This window comes from Lepidochelys kempii, chromosome 12 (assembly GCF_965140265.1).
Source record: "Lepidochelys kempii isolate rLepKem1 chromosome 12, rLepKem1.hap2, whole genome shotgun sequence".
NCBI classification, from domain to species: domain Eukaryota; kingdom Metazoa; phylum Chordata; order Testudines; family Cheloniidae; genus Lepidochelys; species Lepidochelys kempii.
Window position 1 is genome coordinate 10,078,988 of NC_133267.1, and position 16,937 is coordinate 10,095,924.

General features: G+C 42.3%; 1 protein-coding gene across 1 annotated transcript in view; it reads right to left on the reverse strand.

The window, feature by feature from the left end:
- The window catches only part of SMPD3 (sphingomyelin phosphodiesterase 3), a 175,664-nt gene that overhangs the window by 8,392 nt on the left and 150,335 nt on the right, over window positions 1-16,937 (reverse strand). The window contains exons 5-7 of the mRNA XM_073307569.1: window positions 13,687-13,776; window positions 12,030-12,093; window positions 311-473 (exon numbers count right to left, since the gene is read on the reverse strand). Coding sequence (XP_073163670.1) covers window positions 311-473; window positions 12,030-12,093; window positions 13,687-13,776 — 317 coding nt within the window. The remainder of the gene's footprint in view (window positions 1-310; window positions 474-12,029; window positions 12,094-13,686; window positions 13,777-16,937) is intronic.

Consider the following 16,937-nt stretch of genomic DNA (forward strand, 5'->3'; position numbering starts at 1 on the left):
CCTATGCACAAATCTGCAGGGCCTTATGTGCCATCCAAGCACTTTACATTCTGAAAAAAGAAAAGGAGTACTTGTGGCACCTTAGAGACTAACCAATTTATTTGAGCATAAGCTTTCGTGAGCTACAGCTCACTTCATCGGATGCTTCCGATGAAGTGAGCTGTAGCTCACGAAAGCTTATGCTCAAATAAATTGGTTAGTCTCTAAGGTGCCACAAGTACTCCTTTTCTTTTTGCGAATACAGACTAACACGGCTGTTACTCTGAAACTTTACATTCTGAGTTACAGTTCACTTCACGGTAGAACTCACCACTTTCCATTCCAGGTAGACACCGTCTTCTGTGTAAAGCATGTAGTCAATCCTCCTCCCACTGCCTTTTAGTGATGCCTTCCTCCCCTTTTGACTTGAACTGTGGTTCTTGCTGGTGGGATAGACCACGTATCCTTTCCTCCCTTCTTCACTTTCCAGCACCCTGGTTTACAAAAAACACAAGCCTGTTAAATATCTCCCAGCTCTACCCCTATGTGTAGAATAAGCTATCATCAGTATTTTTAATGCAGCCCCCCCCCATCCCCTCCCCCCACGCACATTGTGTTATGTGCTGTCCGGAGGAGTCTACAGTGTAAATAGTAGTGGAGTGAAATCCATTATTTCAGGCATGCATAAGATTATATTAATCTAGAGCTGACTGAGGGGACAGTTCTGCTTGGATGTTCTCACAATGAGTCTCAATACTGATATCCCACTATGTGTGTGGATCTGACCCTGATGTCACTAGGAGTTTTGCATTGGGAAGGAAAGTAGAATATTGGCATAAAGATCCACCATGTGAATTTGGTATATACAATTACTGCATTTGCAGATACCTGCAGCAACTCCATTTGCAGGCTATCAAACTTAACTGGTCATCAGCATGTGCAATCACAGAAATTTTGAGTGTTAATTTAGGCATGCAGATAGGTACACCCTTTTGTGCATGCAATCTTATGAAAATCTGGGCTAAAATGTACAAACAAATGATTTCTAAAACCAAGTAGTTGAAAATGATTTACTTTACTTACCTGCCAGAACCTGAGCTCAGAGGTCTGTGGTTTCCCTTATAAAAGTTGATTACATCATTAAGCTACATCATCAACTGTTGCAGCAGAAACACTGAGCCATGAACTTGGGTCCTAGCAGGTACAAAGCCTTTAAATTCATCTTGAGAAAAAAAATGACATTTTGATGTCCTGGCTTTTTAAAATGATCATGAAAGGGTTTAGTTTTTGTGTGTGTGTGTGTGTGTGTGTGTGTTAAAGGTGACAAGTACAGGACTCTTATAAAATGATTTGATGTTAGGAAGAAAAATCGTCCCTGATTTTATCATCATCTCTCAAAATTCCCTCCTTCAAAAGAATCTGAACTGGGACAAGGCAAGAACTGCAACACTTAAGAGGACAGTTTAGTTTTTTGGCAAGTTGGGAGTAAATGCAAATTATAATTGGCTAAAGTTGATTCTTATAAGAAGTACTTTACCCACCTTTACAAGATAATAGCCAACCATACATGTTACGGTGGATTATTAAGTCTATGGAATATAAACGTATTGCAGTTCATTTGTTTCCTCTGATTAATTTAAATATGAATGTTCTGATAGTTATCTAAGACCAGACAGATTATTTTTAGTAACCATCTTATAAAGGGAAATTTTCTTTCATATAGGATGTTTCAAATTTGGACTGTCATGTAATTTAATTGTGTTAAATTAGCTTATTAAAACATTCTGATCCTGTTACATGGAGAGTCAGACTGTTCATTCTACAGCTTGTTTCTGAAAATTGTGCTCTTTGTGAAAGTCTCATTTAGATTCAAGAAAGTGATCTGGCTATAATCAAGCTGACCTCTATTGAAAAGCAGCAGCCCACGCAGACTTGGGAAGCGCAAATTAAATAACGAAGTTGAGCAAAAGCTGCGCAGAGCTGGACAAATACTGGGATGGGGACAGACACACACACACACTTTTATATTCACTTCCTGTGACCATTTCAGTGACTGAGTTATCTGCACAAATGTTTATGGAAAAGGAATTTTCATCTCAAATACTCCAGGACAATGAATTTTAAATTTGTATGCTCAGTAAAATTAGTATCATTTATATGTGAGGGGATACTGCTTGATACAGCAGGGTGTATGCCATGCCACAGAAGTAGCACATAACTACTCCATGTGAATGTAATAGGTTATGCCAATATGATATACACAGCAATCTAAACTTTATAGGGCTGATGCCTCAGATAGGACCTAGGACACAGGAAGGAGAAAGGGTTTAAAAAAAATCTTCCGAATCTTTTCTCCTTGAGAGATTTAATATCCCCAGGAGGCTTTTTTTAAAAACTTTCTTGCCTATTACAAAATTTATGACTCCTCCAATTAGAGCATGTGACTACAGTGGCCAATCACAACTAATCCGCACAGCTCATTTTTAATACTGAATATCAGACTGTTTGATGAATCCACACAGAAAAGCAACACCTGCAAAAAGTATGATGCATGAGTGAGAGAATGTGATCTGGTATCTGACATTCTGGAGTCAATTTCACTCCACCTGCATAAAGCTTGGGTAAGCCATCCCACAAACCAGGGGGGCAGGAAACTGTGTAGGCCCCATAGCCCTTCTGCTGATGTTGTTCCAGCTTGTGGCATGGAATTGTGGACCACACACTCTACACACACATTGCATTGGGGCCACTGAATCTTCATAAATGTAGATCTGAATCCCATCTCTTGCCTGGTCCCTAATGCGGCCTTCTGTGCTGGACTATGGAGACCTTGTTCCAGTATAGAGCTCCGGTACTTCTGTAAAACCAGTGAATACTCCACCCGCCACTCCACCTCCACAGACCTTGTGTGGTGTTTAAATGATGCAGATGGCCTTGTGTTGGCCCTCTGAATCAGGGTACTTTTCACCTTCTGAGAGAAGAAATTACTTGCCCTAAATTAAAAGCTCAGCATTACAGCTAAGGCTCTTTCAAAATGGAAGTGTGTTCACCTCTGAACAATGGTGCACTGTAGAGTCCAAGTTGTAAAAGATCAATATCTACCTTATTAACTTGTCCCAGTTTTACGGAAAGATTAGTTAATAAACAGCTTGCTCACTATTTATGCTTATTATATTCTTCTAATGAGGGGGTCAGGCTTGTTCTGGCTCATACGATAGTTCCCATTACTTATCCTTTTAATAAGGGACAAGTCCGTGCTGTACCTTCATTGACTAGTCTAAAGCAATTAATGATGTGGACGGTGATTTTATTAATAGACTGTAGGAGATTGGCATTGATTGTGATTTGCTGAACTGTTTCCAGAGCTACCTATGTCAATATAAACAGTTTGTTAAACTGGATGGGTTTATATCACAGCCAAATTTTATTACTGAGGGATTTCTGCAAGCATCTATTTTAAGCCCAATCTGGTTTGCCATCTACATTAACAATATAAGTCGGACAGCTGGAAGCTCCTCTCCATCTTTATGCTGATGATACCATTTTAGATTCTCTATGCATATCAGTTATGAATGAGCTTTGTAAAAGTTAATTAAAATGCTTTTAAAAATCTAATCAATCTAAAATCATTAATGTAATGTGGATTCTAAAGTTACAGATAAATGTTTTTATTAATAGTACCTGCAAATCACTGGCCAAGGCCTGAAGAGGAAGTTACTCCCTTGTGCAGTAATGATGGTTCTTTGAGATTTGTGCCCGAATGGGTGCTCCACTTTAGGTGTCTGTGTGCCCCTGCACCTCTAATTGGAGATTTTCGATAGCAGTGTCCCGTTGAGCTGCGCATGTGCTCTCCCTCCCTTGTGGTCTGCCTCGAGGCTATTTAGCAACGCACAGGAGAACCCCCCCCCCTCACTTCCTTCTACCACAGAGCCCTATAGAGAACTCCAAAGTAGAGGGGAGGAGGGTGGGTTGTAGAGCACCCATAGGGATACACATCTCGAAGAACCATTGTTACTGCACAAGGTGAGTGACTTCCTCTTCTTCTTCGAGTAGTGTTCCTATGGGTACTCCACTTTAGGTGACTCCGGAGCAGTACCCACCACTGGAGGCTGGGACTTCGGAGCGGAGTCTTTTACTTCAGAGAGTACTGTGGAGTCGAAGATGGTGTCAGCGGCCAAATCATCAGTGATCACATAATGTTCTGCGAAAGTATGGACAGAGGCCTCAATCCTTACTCTATAGATAGGGGAGATAGGGGTATCCCTATGGAATGTGACTGAGGTAGGAACTGATCTAATGGAGTGTGTATGGACAGAAGCAAGTTGCGCCCTTGCTAAGCGATTAATGCAACTAGAGACTCATTTGGATAGTCTTTGAGGAGTTATCACAGAGTTTATCTTTCTGTGGACGAAAGGAAGAATTTAGGGGATTTCCTGAAGTCCTCAGTCCTGTCCAAGTAGAATGCTAATGTCCTTCTAATATCTAGCATATGCACAATTGTCTCCCAGTTGTCACAATGTGGTTTTGGGAAAAAACAGGGAGATGGATTTGTTGATTCATATGGAAAGTACAGAAAAAGTAGGGAGAAACTTGGGATATAGCCTTAGAGTTGTTTGTTTTTTAAAGACAAAGGCCGTGAATGATGGGTGTGCCATCAGGGACGCTTTTCTCCTATGTGCCTAGCTGAGGTGATGGCAATTAGAAATGCTGTCGTCATGGACAGGTATAAGAGAGAACAAGTTGCCCTGGACTCGGAGGGAGGTCTAGTCGAAGCCCTGAGAACTAGATTAAAGTCCCAGGCTGGAGCGGGTGGTGTCACATGGGGGAAGAGAGTCCCAATGCCCTTAAAGAGTCTACGCATTAGTGGTTGAGCAAACTCTAAGTGGGAAGCCATTTTCGCCATGAGATGTACCTTAAGAGAGCTGAGTGAGAGTTTAAAATGTCATGAAAAATCACAGGGAGGAAAAAAGAGGTTGGGTCTGTCCGTTTGGAATGGTACAAACTTTGGAGTCATTTCCATTCTGTAGATAGGTATGTGGAGTGGTCAACTTGTGGTTGTGTTGTAACGTGTTTCAGCTTGTCAGAGCATTCTGCTTCTAAGCCTTGGAACAAAGAAAGATCCAAGCCTGGAGGCGGAGGACCCAAGGGTTGGGGTGAAGGGTCAGCCCACTGTTTTGAGAGAGTGGGTGAGGAATGGGCTGACGTCAGAAGAACAGGAGGGCACTTGCCATCTATGTCAGGTAAGGGAGCCAGACTTGTCATAGTCAAGAGGGGCAATCACAATCTTGCTTTGTTTTGTTGGATTTTCAACAGAATCTTGGATAGGGTAGGAAACTGGGAAAAGACACAGAAGTGGGCCCTGTCCGCTGGGAAGATGAGGGCAACTATCAGTGAATGTTTCCCCAATGGAGGCTATATCTTGACACCTGTGAATGAAGTATACACTCATTGTCATGAGAAAATTCTAACTGAGACTGTTGGTTATCCCGTTCTGTATCCCTTGTAGACAGACAGCTGAGATGAGCACATTGTGATGGGTGCATCAATTCCAAAGTTTGAATGCTGTCTTGCAGAGAGAGGGCGATCTGGCAGCTCCTTGGCAGTTAATGTGACCTGTATGTTTTGTATAAAGTCTATCATAACCTTTGTGTGTGTGGGTTGTTTTTTTGTTTGTTTGTTTTAAATGAAAGGCAGAGTTTGTGCACAGGCACTCCTGACAGCCCCTAGCCCCAAAAGAGTGATATGGAAGGTCATTTCTGTGGAAGGCCATTTGTCCTGAACCTTGTTGCTTTGTAGGTGAGCTCCCCAGCATATTACAGAGACATGTGTCCCAGGGTGGTGAATGTGGGTAGTAAGAGGAGCACTCTCACTTGTACTACATCAGGTTGGTCTTGATACAGTCCAGTCACTGTACCAGGGTTAGTATGCCACTACAATGAGGTGAACCTTGGAGACTACCCTGTGTGGAGCAGTCTGTACCTATAATGATCCTGCCCCAAAGGTAAGCAGTAGGAAATCTCCTGCACAATGGTTGTACTGAGATATGGAAGTAGGCACCCTGTAAGTTCAGGGCTAAAATCAATCTCTTTGCTCTAGAGCTGGTCCTAACTGCTGTGAAGTAAGGTGACTTCTGAGTGGTGTGACAGGTGTATAGATGGCAGCTGATGCTATCATTGTTCAGTGCTTATAAGCGGCAGTTTGAGAGGTCATGGACTGGGTTGCAGACTGTTCTCACTTTTGAGACCTGGGCCTCTTACACTGTGGCTCATAACAGCACAGAGATGGTGAGTACTGAGAAGATTGTGATCTGTGGTGTGGTTGAGAGGTATATCTTCTCTTCTGTTCCACAGCGTAGATTCCTAAGGAGTGTAGTGTGGTCTGAGAATCCTTCAGGATGTGGAGAGAAAATCTGTCTTCTCCGCAAAGAGTTTGGCCCTTCAAATTGGAAGTCTGTAGTTCTTTGGGCAATCTAGAGAGGTGTGGCGAACAAAAAAAACAAACAAACCCCACAACCCACCTCAGTACCACTGTCATGGAGACTGGGCGGGCAGCTGTAACAGCTACATCCAGTGGTGTCTCTAGGACCGGTCTATCTCTTAACTGACCTTCTCTAAGAATGGTCTGAATCTGTTCTTTTTGTGTTTCCAGTAATGTTTCAGAAACATCTTGGGTTTCCCAAGATTAACAAAATTGTTTTGGCCATGACAGTTTGGTAATTTATGACTCTAAACAGTAATGCTGTTGATGAATACGCCAACTTGCGAAGCCTGATCATAGGGAGTTGACTTGGCATTATGTTGCTTGCTTCATGCATTAACCACATCCACTATGATGGAGTTGGGTTACAGATGTTGAAAACAAAGTCTGCCTCTTTGGGAAGAGATGTAGGATTGTTTGTGTTTACACTCTGTTGCTGGTTGGTGCGATGGAGGCTGTCTCGGCAAGACTATTTTGGCAGGATCTAGAATCATCTCATTAATTGGGAGGACAGTTCTGGATGAGAAGGTAGTGTGCAGAATGTCCACCAACTTGTGATGTGTATCTGCCACCACCTGTAAGGGAATCTGCAGCTCGTCTGCCACCCTCTTGATAAGATACAGAAAGTTCTTAAATCTTCACCTAGTGATGAGGGGTGGGCAGCACACTCTCATCTGGGAGAGATGAGAAGTGTGCTGAAGAGGTAGCTTCCTCTTCAGGTGGTTTTTTTTCCCCCTTCCCCCTTCTTTCCTGTTCTGAAAAAGCTTTCTCCTGTCCTGGCTCAGGTGCTCTCCTACCCTGGCTCAGGTGCCAGGCTGTAGCAAACCATCTGGTGGACTCTCCCTGAGAGACACCGGAGACGGTCGCGCCATGTGCGTGTATATACCCGAAGAGTTACAATATGGCCTTGGGAGGAAGAGGCAGGAAGGCAGGCACAGGCGGTTGGCGTGATGGAATTGGGGATGACCCTTGTAGTGTGGTGGTGGGCCACCTTGAGGGGCCAGGGAATGATCTCCTCCTTGCCAGTGTCAGATTCGTCAGTGGGTAAGGGTGCTGCTGACTGGGGTATTGGCAGTATACAGTCCAATGCTAAGAGCGATTCTGGGTGCCGGGATGTGCTCGATACAGGGGTCCTGGTACCAAGTAATGGGGATTGTGGCTCTTCCCCAATCATCAGGTCTCCACGGTACCAGAGCTCATGCAGTACCACAGGTTCATTTGGTACCACAGAGAAGGGTCCGGGGTACATTGTTAGTACCGATAGTTGGGCAGAGCACTCCTAAATGAGAGTTTTGCCCAGTACAAAAAGTTTGTTGGTGCCACTTTTTTAGAGACAGTATGGTAATTGTCTCTCTCTGGGTACTGAGGCCACAGGTCTCCAGAGTATCAGAGTACCTGTGTTACCATGGGTTCATCCGGAACCCCGGAGGAATGTCTGAAGTCAGTATCAATGGTTGGGAAGGTACAGAACACTTCCTAGATGGGAGTTTTGTTGCATCTGGTACCAAAGGGTTTCTCTATGCCACTCTTTTAGAGATGGTACAGTAACTGTCCCCTCTCCTTAGGGGATGGTACCATTGCCTCAGAGAATGAAGGTGGAAGCCTCTGGTGTCTCTGTGCCAAAGCAGAGCTGACAGCCGGGCTTCTCTGTGTCGCTCTTTTAGAGATGGTACGGTAACTGTGCCCTCTTGGTGCAGTAGTTGCCCAGATTAGAGCTCAGAGCAGCACAGAGCTTACAGAAGCCCTTGTAGGTGTGGAGAACAGAGCTCAGAGCAGGGCAGAGCTCACAGCAGGAAGCCCCTTCTCAGGTTTCAGCTTCCAGAGCTTCTGTGCTGACCCCCAGCGGCAGCTGAGCTCACAGCAGGAGATTCCGCTGCTGGTATTGTCCTACCGAGGCAGGAGAGGCACCGCTTGGGGCAGAGAGAGCCAGGCAAGCCCCCGGACAGGGGGTGTCGTCCTCTAGCAGGGAGGAATATGAAGAAGAACATCGTCTTTACTTTTTTTTTTTTAAACTGAAAAAGAAAATAATTATGAGTCTACTAGATGTCTGCGGAGAGGGGGGAATGCCCCCAGACAGGGAAGGAAAGTGAAGTTCTTTTCCTTTTTCTCTTTTCTTTTTAAACCAAAGGAATAAAATAAAACAAAATACTAGCCCGAGTACTTTTAGGGAGAACAAAGGTAACAAAACAAACACTACTTATGCTAATGACACAGATAAGGAAGGGACAACTGCTCCTTCCCTCAGAGGCCAAAGGCGGTAGAGAAGGAAGTGAGGGGGGTCCGCCCCCCCAGTGCTAAGAGGCAGACCATGAGGGAGCGAGAGCACATGCGGGGGCTCAACGGGACACTGCTACCAAAAATCTCCGAATAGAGGTGCAGGGGCTCACAGACACCTAAAGTGGAGCACCCATAGGGACACTACTCGAAGAAGAATCCAAGTTCCAATGCTTCCCTCCTATAGGGGATGGCCTCTCTAAAGCCTTAAATCACTTTCAGAAAAGTTATGAAAATCCCTGTCCTCCTTTAGGGCCTGATTAAAAGTCCATTCAAGTCAATGCCAACTGTGTCCACATATCTATTCATAGGGCCTAATCACATCAGCCACACTATCAGAGGCTCGTTCACCTGCACATCTACCAATGTGATATATGCCATCATGTGCCAGCAATGCCCCTCTGCCATGTACATTGGCCAAACTGGACAGTCTCTACGTAAAAGAATAAATGGACACAAATCAGACGTCAAGAATTATAACATTCAAAAACCAGTCGGAGAACACTTCAATCTCTTTGGTCACTCAATTACAGACCTAAAAGTGGCAATTCTTCAACAAAAAACCTTCAAAAACAGACTCCAACAAGAGACTGCTGAATTGGAATTAATTTGCAAACTGGATACAATTAACTTGGGCTTGAATAAAGACTGGGAGTGGATGGGTCATTACACAAAGTAAAAACTATTTCCCCATGTTTATTCCCACCTCTCCTCCCCTCCCCCCCCCCCCCCCCCGCGCAGTTCCTCAGACGTTTTTGTCAGCTCCTGGAAATGGCCCACCTTGATTATTGCTACAAAAGGTTCCCCCCACCCCCCCGCTCTCCTGCTGATAATAGCTCACCTTACCTGATCACTCCTGTTACAGTGTGTATGGTAACACCCATTGTTTCATGATCTCTGTGTGTATAAATCTCCCCACTGTATTTTCCACTGAATGCATCCAATGAAGTGAGCTGTAGCTCACGAAAGCTTACGCTCAGATAAATTTGTTAGTTTCTAAGGTTCCACAAGTACTCCTTTTCCTTCCACTGACTTAGGTAGGTTTTGGATGAGGACTTCAGAGGATGAGGGAATTGCTAAGTGTTCCAAGAGAAGAAGAACCCCAATGCTAATCTTGGCAGGTAAGAGGTCTTTCATTTAATCCTGTAACAAAACTCCTGAACCCTTTCTTTCAGTCATACTTTATATTACGGTTGCACATAAATAGTTTCTAGATAGTTAATAAATGACAGATGTTTGAATAAATGGCTAATAAATTAAGAGTTCAGTGGGTTGCTTATAACAATCTATACTATTCACCTATTCATGCATGTAACGTAAGTATTAATCCTTTATAAACCATTTATCAATGTGACCCATCTTCATTACTAAATGCAAATAGCTCCTTTTATGGTTGGGGTTTTTGTATATTTGTTTTTTATTTTAATAGGAACAGTAAATCTGTTCAATGACAAATTGTCCCAAAGGAGCCCTTGAAAATTAATCCACAAAAATTTTAGGGAGCTCCAGTTTGTAAGTCTCCCTGCCTGCACTTGGAGCCAAAAAATGGGGAATCGTGCACATGCATATTTACATGTGCAGATTTGCTTGTGCAGGCCAATTGGACCCCTCTTTTACTTGCATAAATGCCTTTAGTACAGGATAGTTTTGCATCTTGTACATCTGAATGGATGCGCCTGCAAATGTACATGTAAGAGAGGGGTCATTTGGCTTGCACAGGCAAATATGCAAATGTAAATAGATTTGTAGATTTTGGAGGCCTGTTGAGAAGTTTACCCTTAATAACTGCTCCTAACTGCTGATTAATAAGGTGTTCCTAAAACAGGCTACAGCTTGTAAATTGTTGAATATAGGCTAGGCACAGATTTTACCTTTTAAAATCTGTAAGTTCCATACAACTAAATTTTAACTTAGTTAAGTTTCATGTCAACCCTTGTTTTACATATTTAACCAAGTTTCAAACAACCTTATTATCACTGTAGTATATTTCATTTATAGACTTGCTTCCAGAAATTCTGTAGAAAGTATGTTTTGATACCATGCAGCAGCTGGATCTTCTGTACTTATCATTATGATTTATACAATCTACTAATGAAGACAATGTCCAAAGGACAAGCACATGCTTGTCTGTTAAAGATGTTGCTCAGCAAAGTACTAAACTAGCATCGGAATTGCTTCAACAGTATATTATCTAAGGTCTCATATAGTCCTTAAAGAAATGTCTCCTCAGGTTTTGTCAGCCTTTGGTAAGTGGTCTTTTGCAGCAGTAAGTTGGAACATGCCCAAGACATATAGCTAAATCAAACATACCTTGAAAATAAACTGCAAGTACAGGCCAGTACTACTGGCTGATACTCAGCTTCCCTCCCTCCCTCCCCCCCGCCCCCCCCCACCATGGCATGTTTGATGTAATGATCATCTTCTCTCCCCCTCCCCCCCCCCGGGTTGGTTTATATACAATGAATTATGGGAACTTTCTACTACTATGACAGCATCTACATAACCTCACCGGGTTAGTCTGGGTTGAGTTGTAGTTCTTGGGCCAGTTATTTTATTCAACCAGTTCCCTCATTGTTAGTACCAAGTCCACCGGACTGGTCAGGTGTGGAGAGATCTTCAAACAGGCTGTGTTAGGGCCAGTCTAGTAGCATTCAGACCTTTGTTTTGTTGTCCTGTTCCAACAAACCGAATGTATACAGAGGTGTGAATTCACTGAATATTAGCCAGCTTTGAATTTTATAGTGCATACCTCTTTTGATAATATGGTTAATAGCCACAGGTTTTGGAGTCATGATCCAAACTTCCTCAAAATTCAAGGTTGGTTAGACCCAGAGTTTACTTAGTCCTGTTTCTGTCCCCCCCCACACCCATTTCATTTTTTAACTGTTTTGGTGTAAATCTAGTGCTGGTTAAAGATGTCAGAGTTACATCTCTAGAATCTGAAGTCTTCCACTTGGGTATAAGACAGCATGACTCCCCTATCTGGCTTGGGCAGTAATACGATAGTGCTTTATCCTTTTATTATCGATACATATTTACATTATGCCACATTCACAGTATTCCTGGGGGTCAGGCAGGACCACCTATAGAGATGCAAAGTAAGTACAGTTTCTAGAATTAATTAAATCCTTAGTACCTCTGCTGCTGTTGCCAAATCAAAGGTAAGCAACATTTCTCAAAGGCAACCAAACAGCCATCAGATAATAAATTTTAGTCACTTATAACCTGAATTAAAATATTAAATGGAAAATGACAAACTAGCTTTTCAATTAATAGTGAAAGAGAGAATGAGTGCATACTTCTGTAGGTTATCTGGTGTGCACACTTCTTCGTCATACAATCCTTCAGGATCTAACAAGGTACCTGTGAACAAAACAGAAAATGTGACTAACTCAGCATATCTATTGCTACTTGCACCTTGCGTAATTACTTGTAGCTGTGCAAAGGGAGGGGAATCAGAAAGTGTTCCTTTCTGATTTGATAGCATTTTATACTCACTTAGCACCCTTATATTAAACCGACTGCATTTGCTTTGGACATGTCCTCCCTTCAGGGACTGTATCTTGCCCATGCAGGCTATGCTTTTGATCTAATGGGACTCTTCCATGTCAGAACGAATGCAAAAAACCTTCTAATTGCAATGAGGATGGGAATGCTTGCACTCAGTTCCTCCATCCTCCCTCTTTCTGATCCCTTTGTGTCTCTTCTCCCTTGCCTCCTGCACAGAACCTCTTCCCCCCCCCCCCCCCCCGAGCTTTTTAAACCTTCCTGGCGACCTACCCTCCACTCTGTTGCAGACATGGTCTATTTTTTTCTTCCTCATTCTTCCCCACAGCAGAGCTGTACACTCAGGTGTTCCTCACCTGTTGCTATTTCCAGGCCCTGATAAGTTGAAAACTGGCTGCAGGGAGGCAGGGTTTAGTGTATATAGGCTATCAGCAAAAGGCTTCAACAGCAGGGAGCTGGGGTGAGACTCCCTCTCAACTGCCAGAAACCCTCCTCCCAACCCTGTATATTTGTACTTTCTACCTAACCCTTAAAAGCAGCCAAGTGTCCACATCTGAAATTTTTTCTATCACCACCTCTGCAATGCTGTCTGGGTAAACCACTGCCTTGACTCCATCTCCACTGAAATCCCTGGGTCTTGATTGTAGGGATCTGCTTCTCTTTAGCTTTTCCAAGTCTCAGATTTCCTGAATCCTGCTGTCTACTTTCTTCCACATGTGACTAAATACAACCACTTCCTCAATCAGTCAAATAAAGGTAATTAATTAAAGTGAATCCTCCTCCACTCCTGTTTTTAAAGCTTTTCAGTGGAAGACCAGTGGGCAAAGTAATCTCCAGTGTAACTCAGTTGAAATCAGTGGAATTACACCAGGAATAAATTTTTTCCTAAGGTATGCCATTTGAACTGGATGTAAAAATGAAAACAGTGCCAATGGAATTGTTTAATTACCTTGTCACAAACAATGGTTTATAATATTATATATAATATAAAATTAATGGGGCTGGAAGAGTCAGATCATAAGCTGAATACTTCAGTTTACATATAAATAGCTTGGTGCAACTGAGAGATTAGAATTGGAATACAAAGAAACCACAATGGTTCAACTGGGTTTTAAAAACTAATTTTAACGTCGCTAAACTGTGGCAGGGTACTTGAGTAGTCTTCGAAACTGATGCCATGTTCAATTCCAGCAGGGGCTGCGTTTTGGCAGAGATCACCTCATCCACTATCTGGGTACAGGGTATAGTACAATAAAGCACTCTGAGGTTTGCAAAAGATATGACATGGGTTGAGGACAGTACTTTTAAACCATAGTTTGTAAATATTTAGTCCCCACTTAATTGCTGTTACTGCCCCTTAGTTATACCATGTGCTGCCTGGAGGTGGTGTCTCAGGGCCACATAAGGATAAAATAGGTTGCCTCTGACCGTTTTGAGACAAAACCTTACCAATTGCCCATGATTTTTCCTCCCCAGGACCAAGCCGGCATGGATCTTTGTAGCGTGTAAACAGGGAGTGCTGCTGCTCCAGCTTGTCCTCTGCAAGGAAATAACAAGTCCAAGGAAAAGCAAATCAATCACATAGTGCAAGCTTTAAAATACAGTGCAAAAACTGGTACGATGCAAAAGCAAAACTTGACTCTCCAGTCTGTGTCCTCAGCTCATGCCCCTGGAAGGGAGAGGAGGGTCCTTCCATCACTCTGAAGCAACCTCTCTGTTCAAGACTACAGCAGCACCAATTTAATTTGGAACCTGATTTCATTTTGGTTTCTAAGGTGATATAAGCAACATTCTGTAATGAATTTTAAAAACACACAAAAAAAATCACAATAGTAGTCAAGATTCTTAACTATGAGCTACATTTTATAAATTCTCTAAATCTTAGTCCTCAGAGTTGACAAAAGTATTTCCTAAATGTCTCCCTTTCATCACTAGTTTAATGCTAAGTCGACAGCTGAAGGAACTGATGCCCCTTATTTATCTTCAAAACAGGTCTGATTGCAGGCAATGGCAATGTAGATTTCCCACCTTGCCTGGGTAATTTACATAACCCCTGTCCTGGAGGGACCAGTCACCGTGCCTTTTCGATTTCTAGTCTCTGCAAGACTGCCAACAGCATACCAATTAGTGCCAGTTGTGGTGGCGGCACACGGTGGGTTAATATAACTCATTTCAACTGGCCCATTGAACAGACAGCAAATGATGACTTTTGGGCCCTAATTACCTGGGCTGGATTTGAACTGGTGACCTAAAGGTGAAAGACCTTAGGCCCGTTGAGATTAATGGCATTAAAAATGTTACCTGTATATCTCAAATCCTCCAAAACTGTAAATCATGAAAAATAGGCCACTTTCCTATCCCTGGTCCTCTCCACCCCAAGCCTCTACTTCCTCATTATACTGCCTTGTTGCACCTTGTCTTAATTAGGAGCCTAAACTCTTTAGGGCCAGATTTTTAAAGGTACTTGGGCACCTAGAGGTGCCCAATGGGAGTCAGGCATTGCCTAATTTTGAAAAATTCCAACAAGGCACCTATCTGCATTTTTAGGTGTCTAAATACCTTTTAAAAATCTAGCCCTTACTGTTACTGTGCATTGATAGAGCACCCAGCATAATGGAGCCCTAATGTCATTGCAGCTGGTTGCTGCTACTGTATACAATTAGTTAATATCCTATTCTCAACTTCGTGAACTCTCCAAATGCCCCTGCCAACAAAACTCCACTAAGTACAAAGATTCACTGTTGGAAAATATAGCACTCTAAAACAGAAGAAAATGTCTAAACAACAACAAAAAGTGATTCACTGCTGAATCCTGCCCATCTGATTTTTGGGAGCAATTAATGGGCCTGATTCTCCATTGCCTTGCACTATATACTGATGTAAATGACTACACAATGTAGGTATTAAATGTTAGACAGTGCAGAACTAGCTCCGCTGGCTTCATATTGACAATACATATGGAGAGCTGGGCACGTATATAGTTTCTGCAGTGCAGTTGTTGAAGTTAGAAGCTTGTGGTATGACTGCCTTACAAGATGCACTGTTCATGAAACACTTAGGTTACATAACAGACTGAAAGAGACAGAGAAATGGTATTTTGTGTTGTGATATTGTTATCCTGAGTATTAAAGTAGTACAAATTACAATCAGAATACTACATGCATTTTCAATGCTTAATTTCTGTCAGAGCACAATTAGTACCAATTATTCTACTTCAAGTCTAATAGCAAATATATGCCTCTAGGATTATTTAATGCAACAAACTAGTACTATTGGCACTGGATCAAGGAGAATTATAATTCAGGGTACACTATTGATTATAGTAAATCTCGTATCTAGTAGGATTTGCAGGATCAGACTCTCAAACTGAAAATACCAACACTGCTGTAAATCCAATAATATTTTTTAAAATCTTTTAAACTGAAAGCGTCCCTTGACAATCTTCTTCTTTGCAGCACTTCCACCGTTTTAGAATTTCTTATCAACAGTTCAAGTTCCCTCTAGGGATCCTTGGAACATTCACAAATGCCTGCACTTGGAACTAATGATGTCATTTGTCACAGTCTATTGTCAAGGCAACAAAATCCATAAATGTGTATGAAAATGGACACACTCAAAAACAAGGGAGGGGGAACTTCTTTGAAGTTTGAGCTAGATGCATCACCTAAGGAGGACATTGATCTGCATCAACAGGAGCAAACCAGACCTGCTTCTACAGGACAGCAACATTATTCTTGGCAAGGGATGATGCTGTGTGACAATCTCAATTCCAACTAGAAGGGGTCAGAAAATGGAAACACGAATGTTCAGTCTGTAGCCACGTTCGTACTAACCATCTACTACCCCAAGGCTGTTACAGGCTCTTATGTTATTGTATCTGTTTTGTCCCTAGCTATAGGGCCACAGGATCCCATTCTTGCATTTTGTTCAGTGTATCTTACTGAGCTGAGAACTGATACCCCTATTTCAACTATTGCACCCGCAATGTCTCAGCTGCCGTCTTTAGAACCACAAGACAATTCTGGGGCTAAGCAGTAATAAATTAGCAGTGACATCTTGGAGGAATTGGAGAGGATCAGAAAACTAGGGTATTTAAGACTTGACAGGTACGCTTAAACCAAATCCCTCCGTTCTCAGCAGGTTATTGATTTTGTTCAGGTATTTTTATTTAAGGACCAGATGAAATCTGTACAATTTTATTTCTTCAAGTTTTGCTCTGTCACAAGGTTTCATATGCCTATAAACTTTCATCAGCGAAGCCATGGAAAGGAATAACGTTCTGTGATGATTAATACACTTTCATACAGCAATTGTTACTATTCATGGCTGAGAAGTACAGCCTAGCCCCTCTCATTGAACGGTTTTTTCATCTCATAGCGAAAGGTTTAAAATATAATAGATTTCCATCAGAGTCAGACTACATCGGCCTGACATTAAAGACAGCCTTATAATAAAGTTCCTGATAACTGAGAATTCAATGTACTGATGTTAGAAGTGTGATAACTCTCTAGTACTAGGGTACAACTGACTTGCTGCAAATGGCCCTAAAACATGGGATGACCAAGGAACTTGCGAATGTAAGATGGATTAATGGTATAACTTTCAACAAAGAGTTAGAGCTAGATTTTCACGGGAGCAAACAAACTATTCTACAATTTCACAGTTTGTAAAGAAAGTTGGCATGTCTAAAAATATTCAGT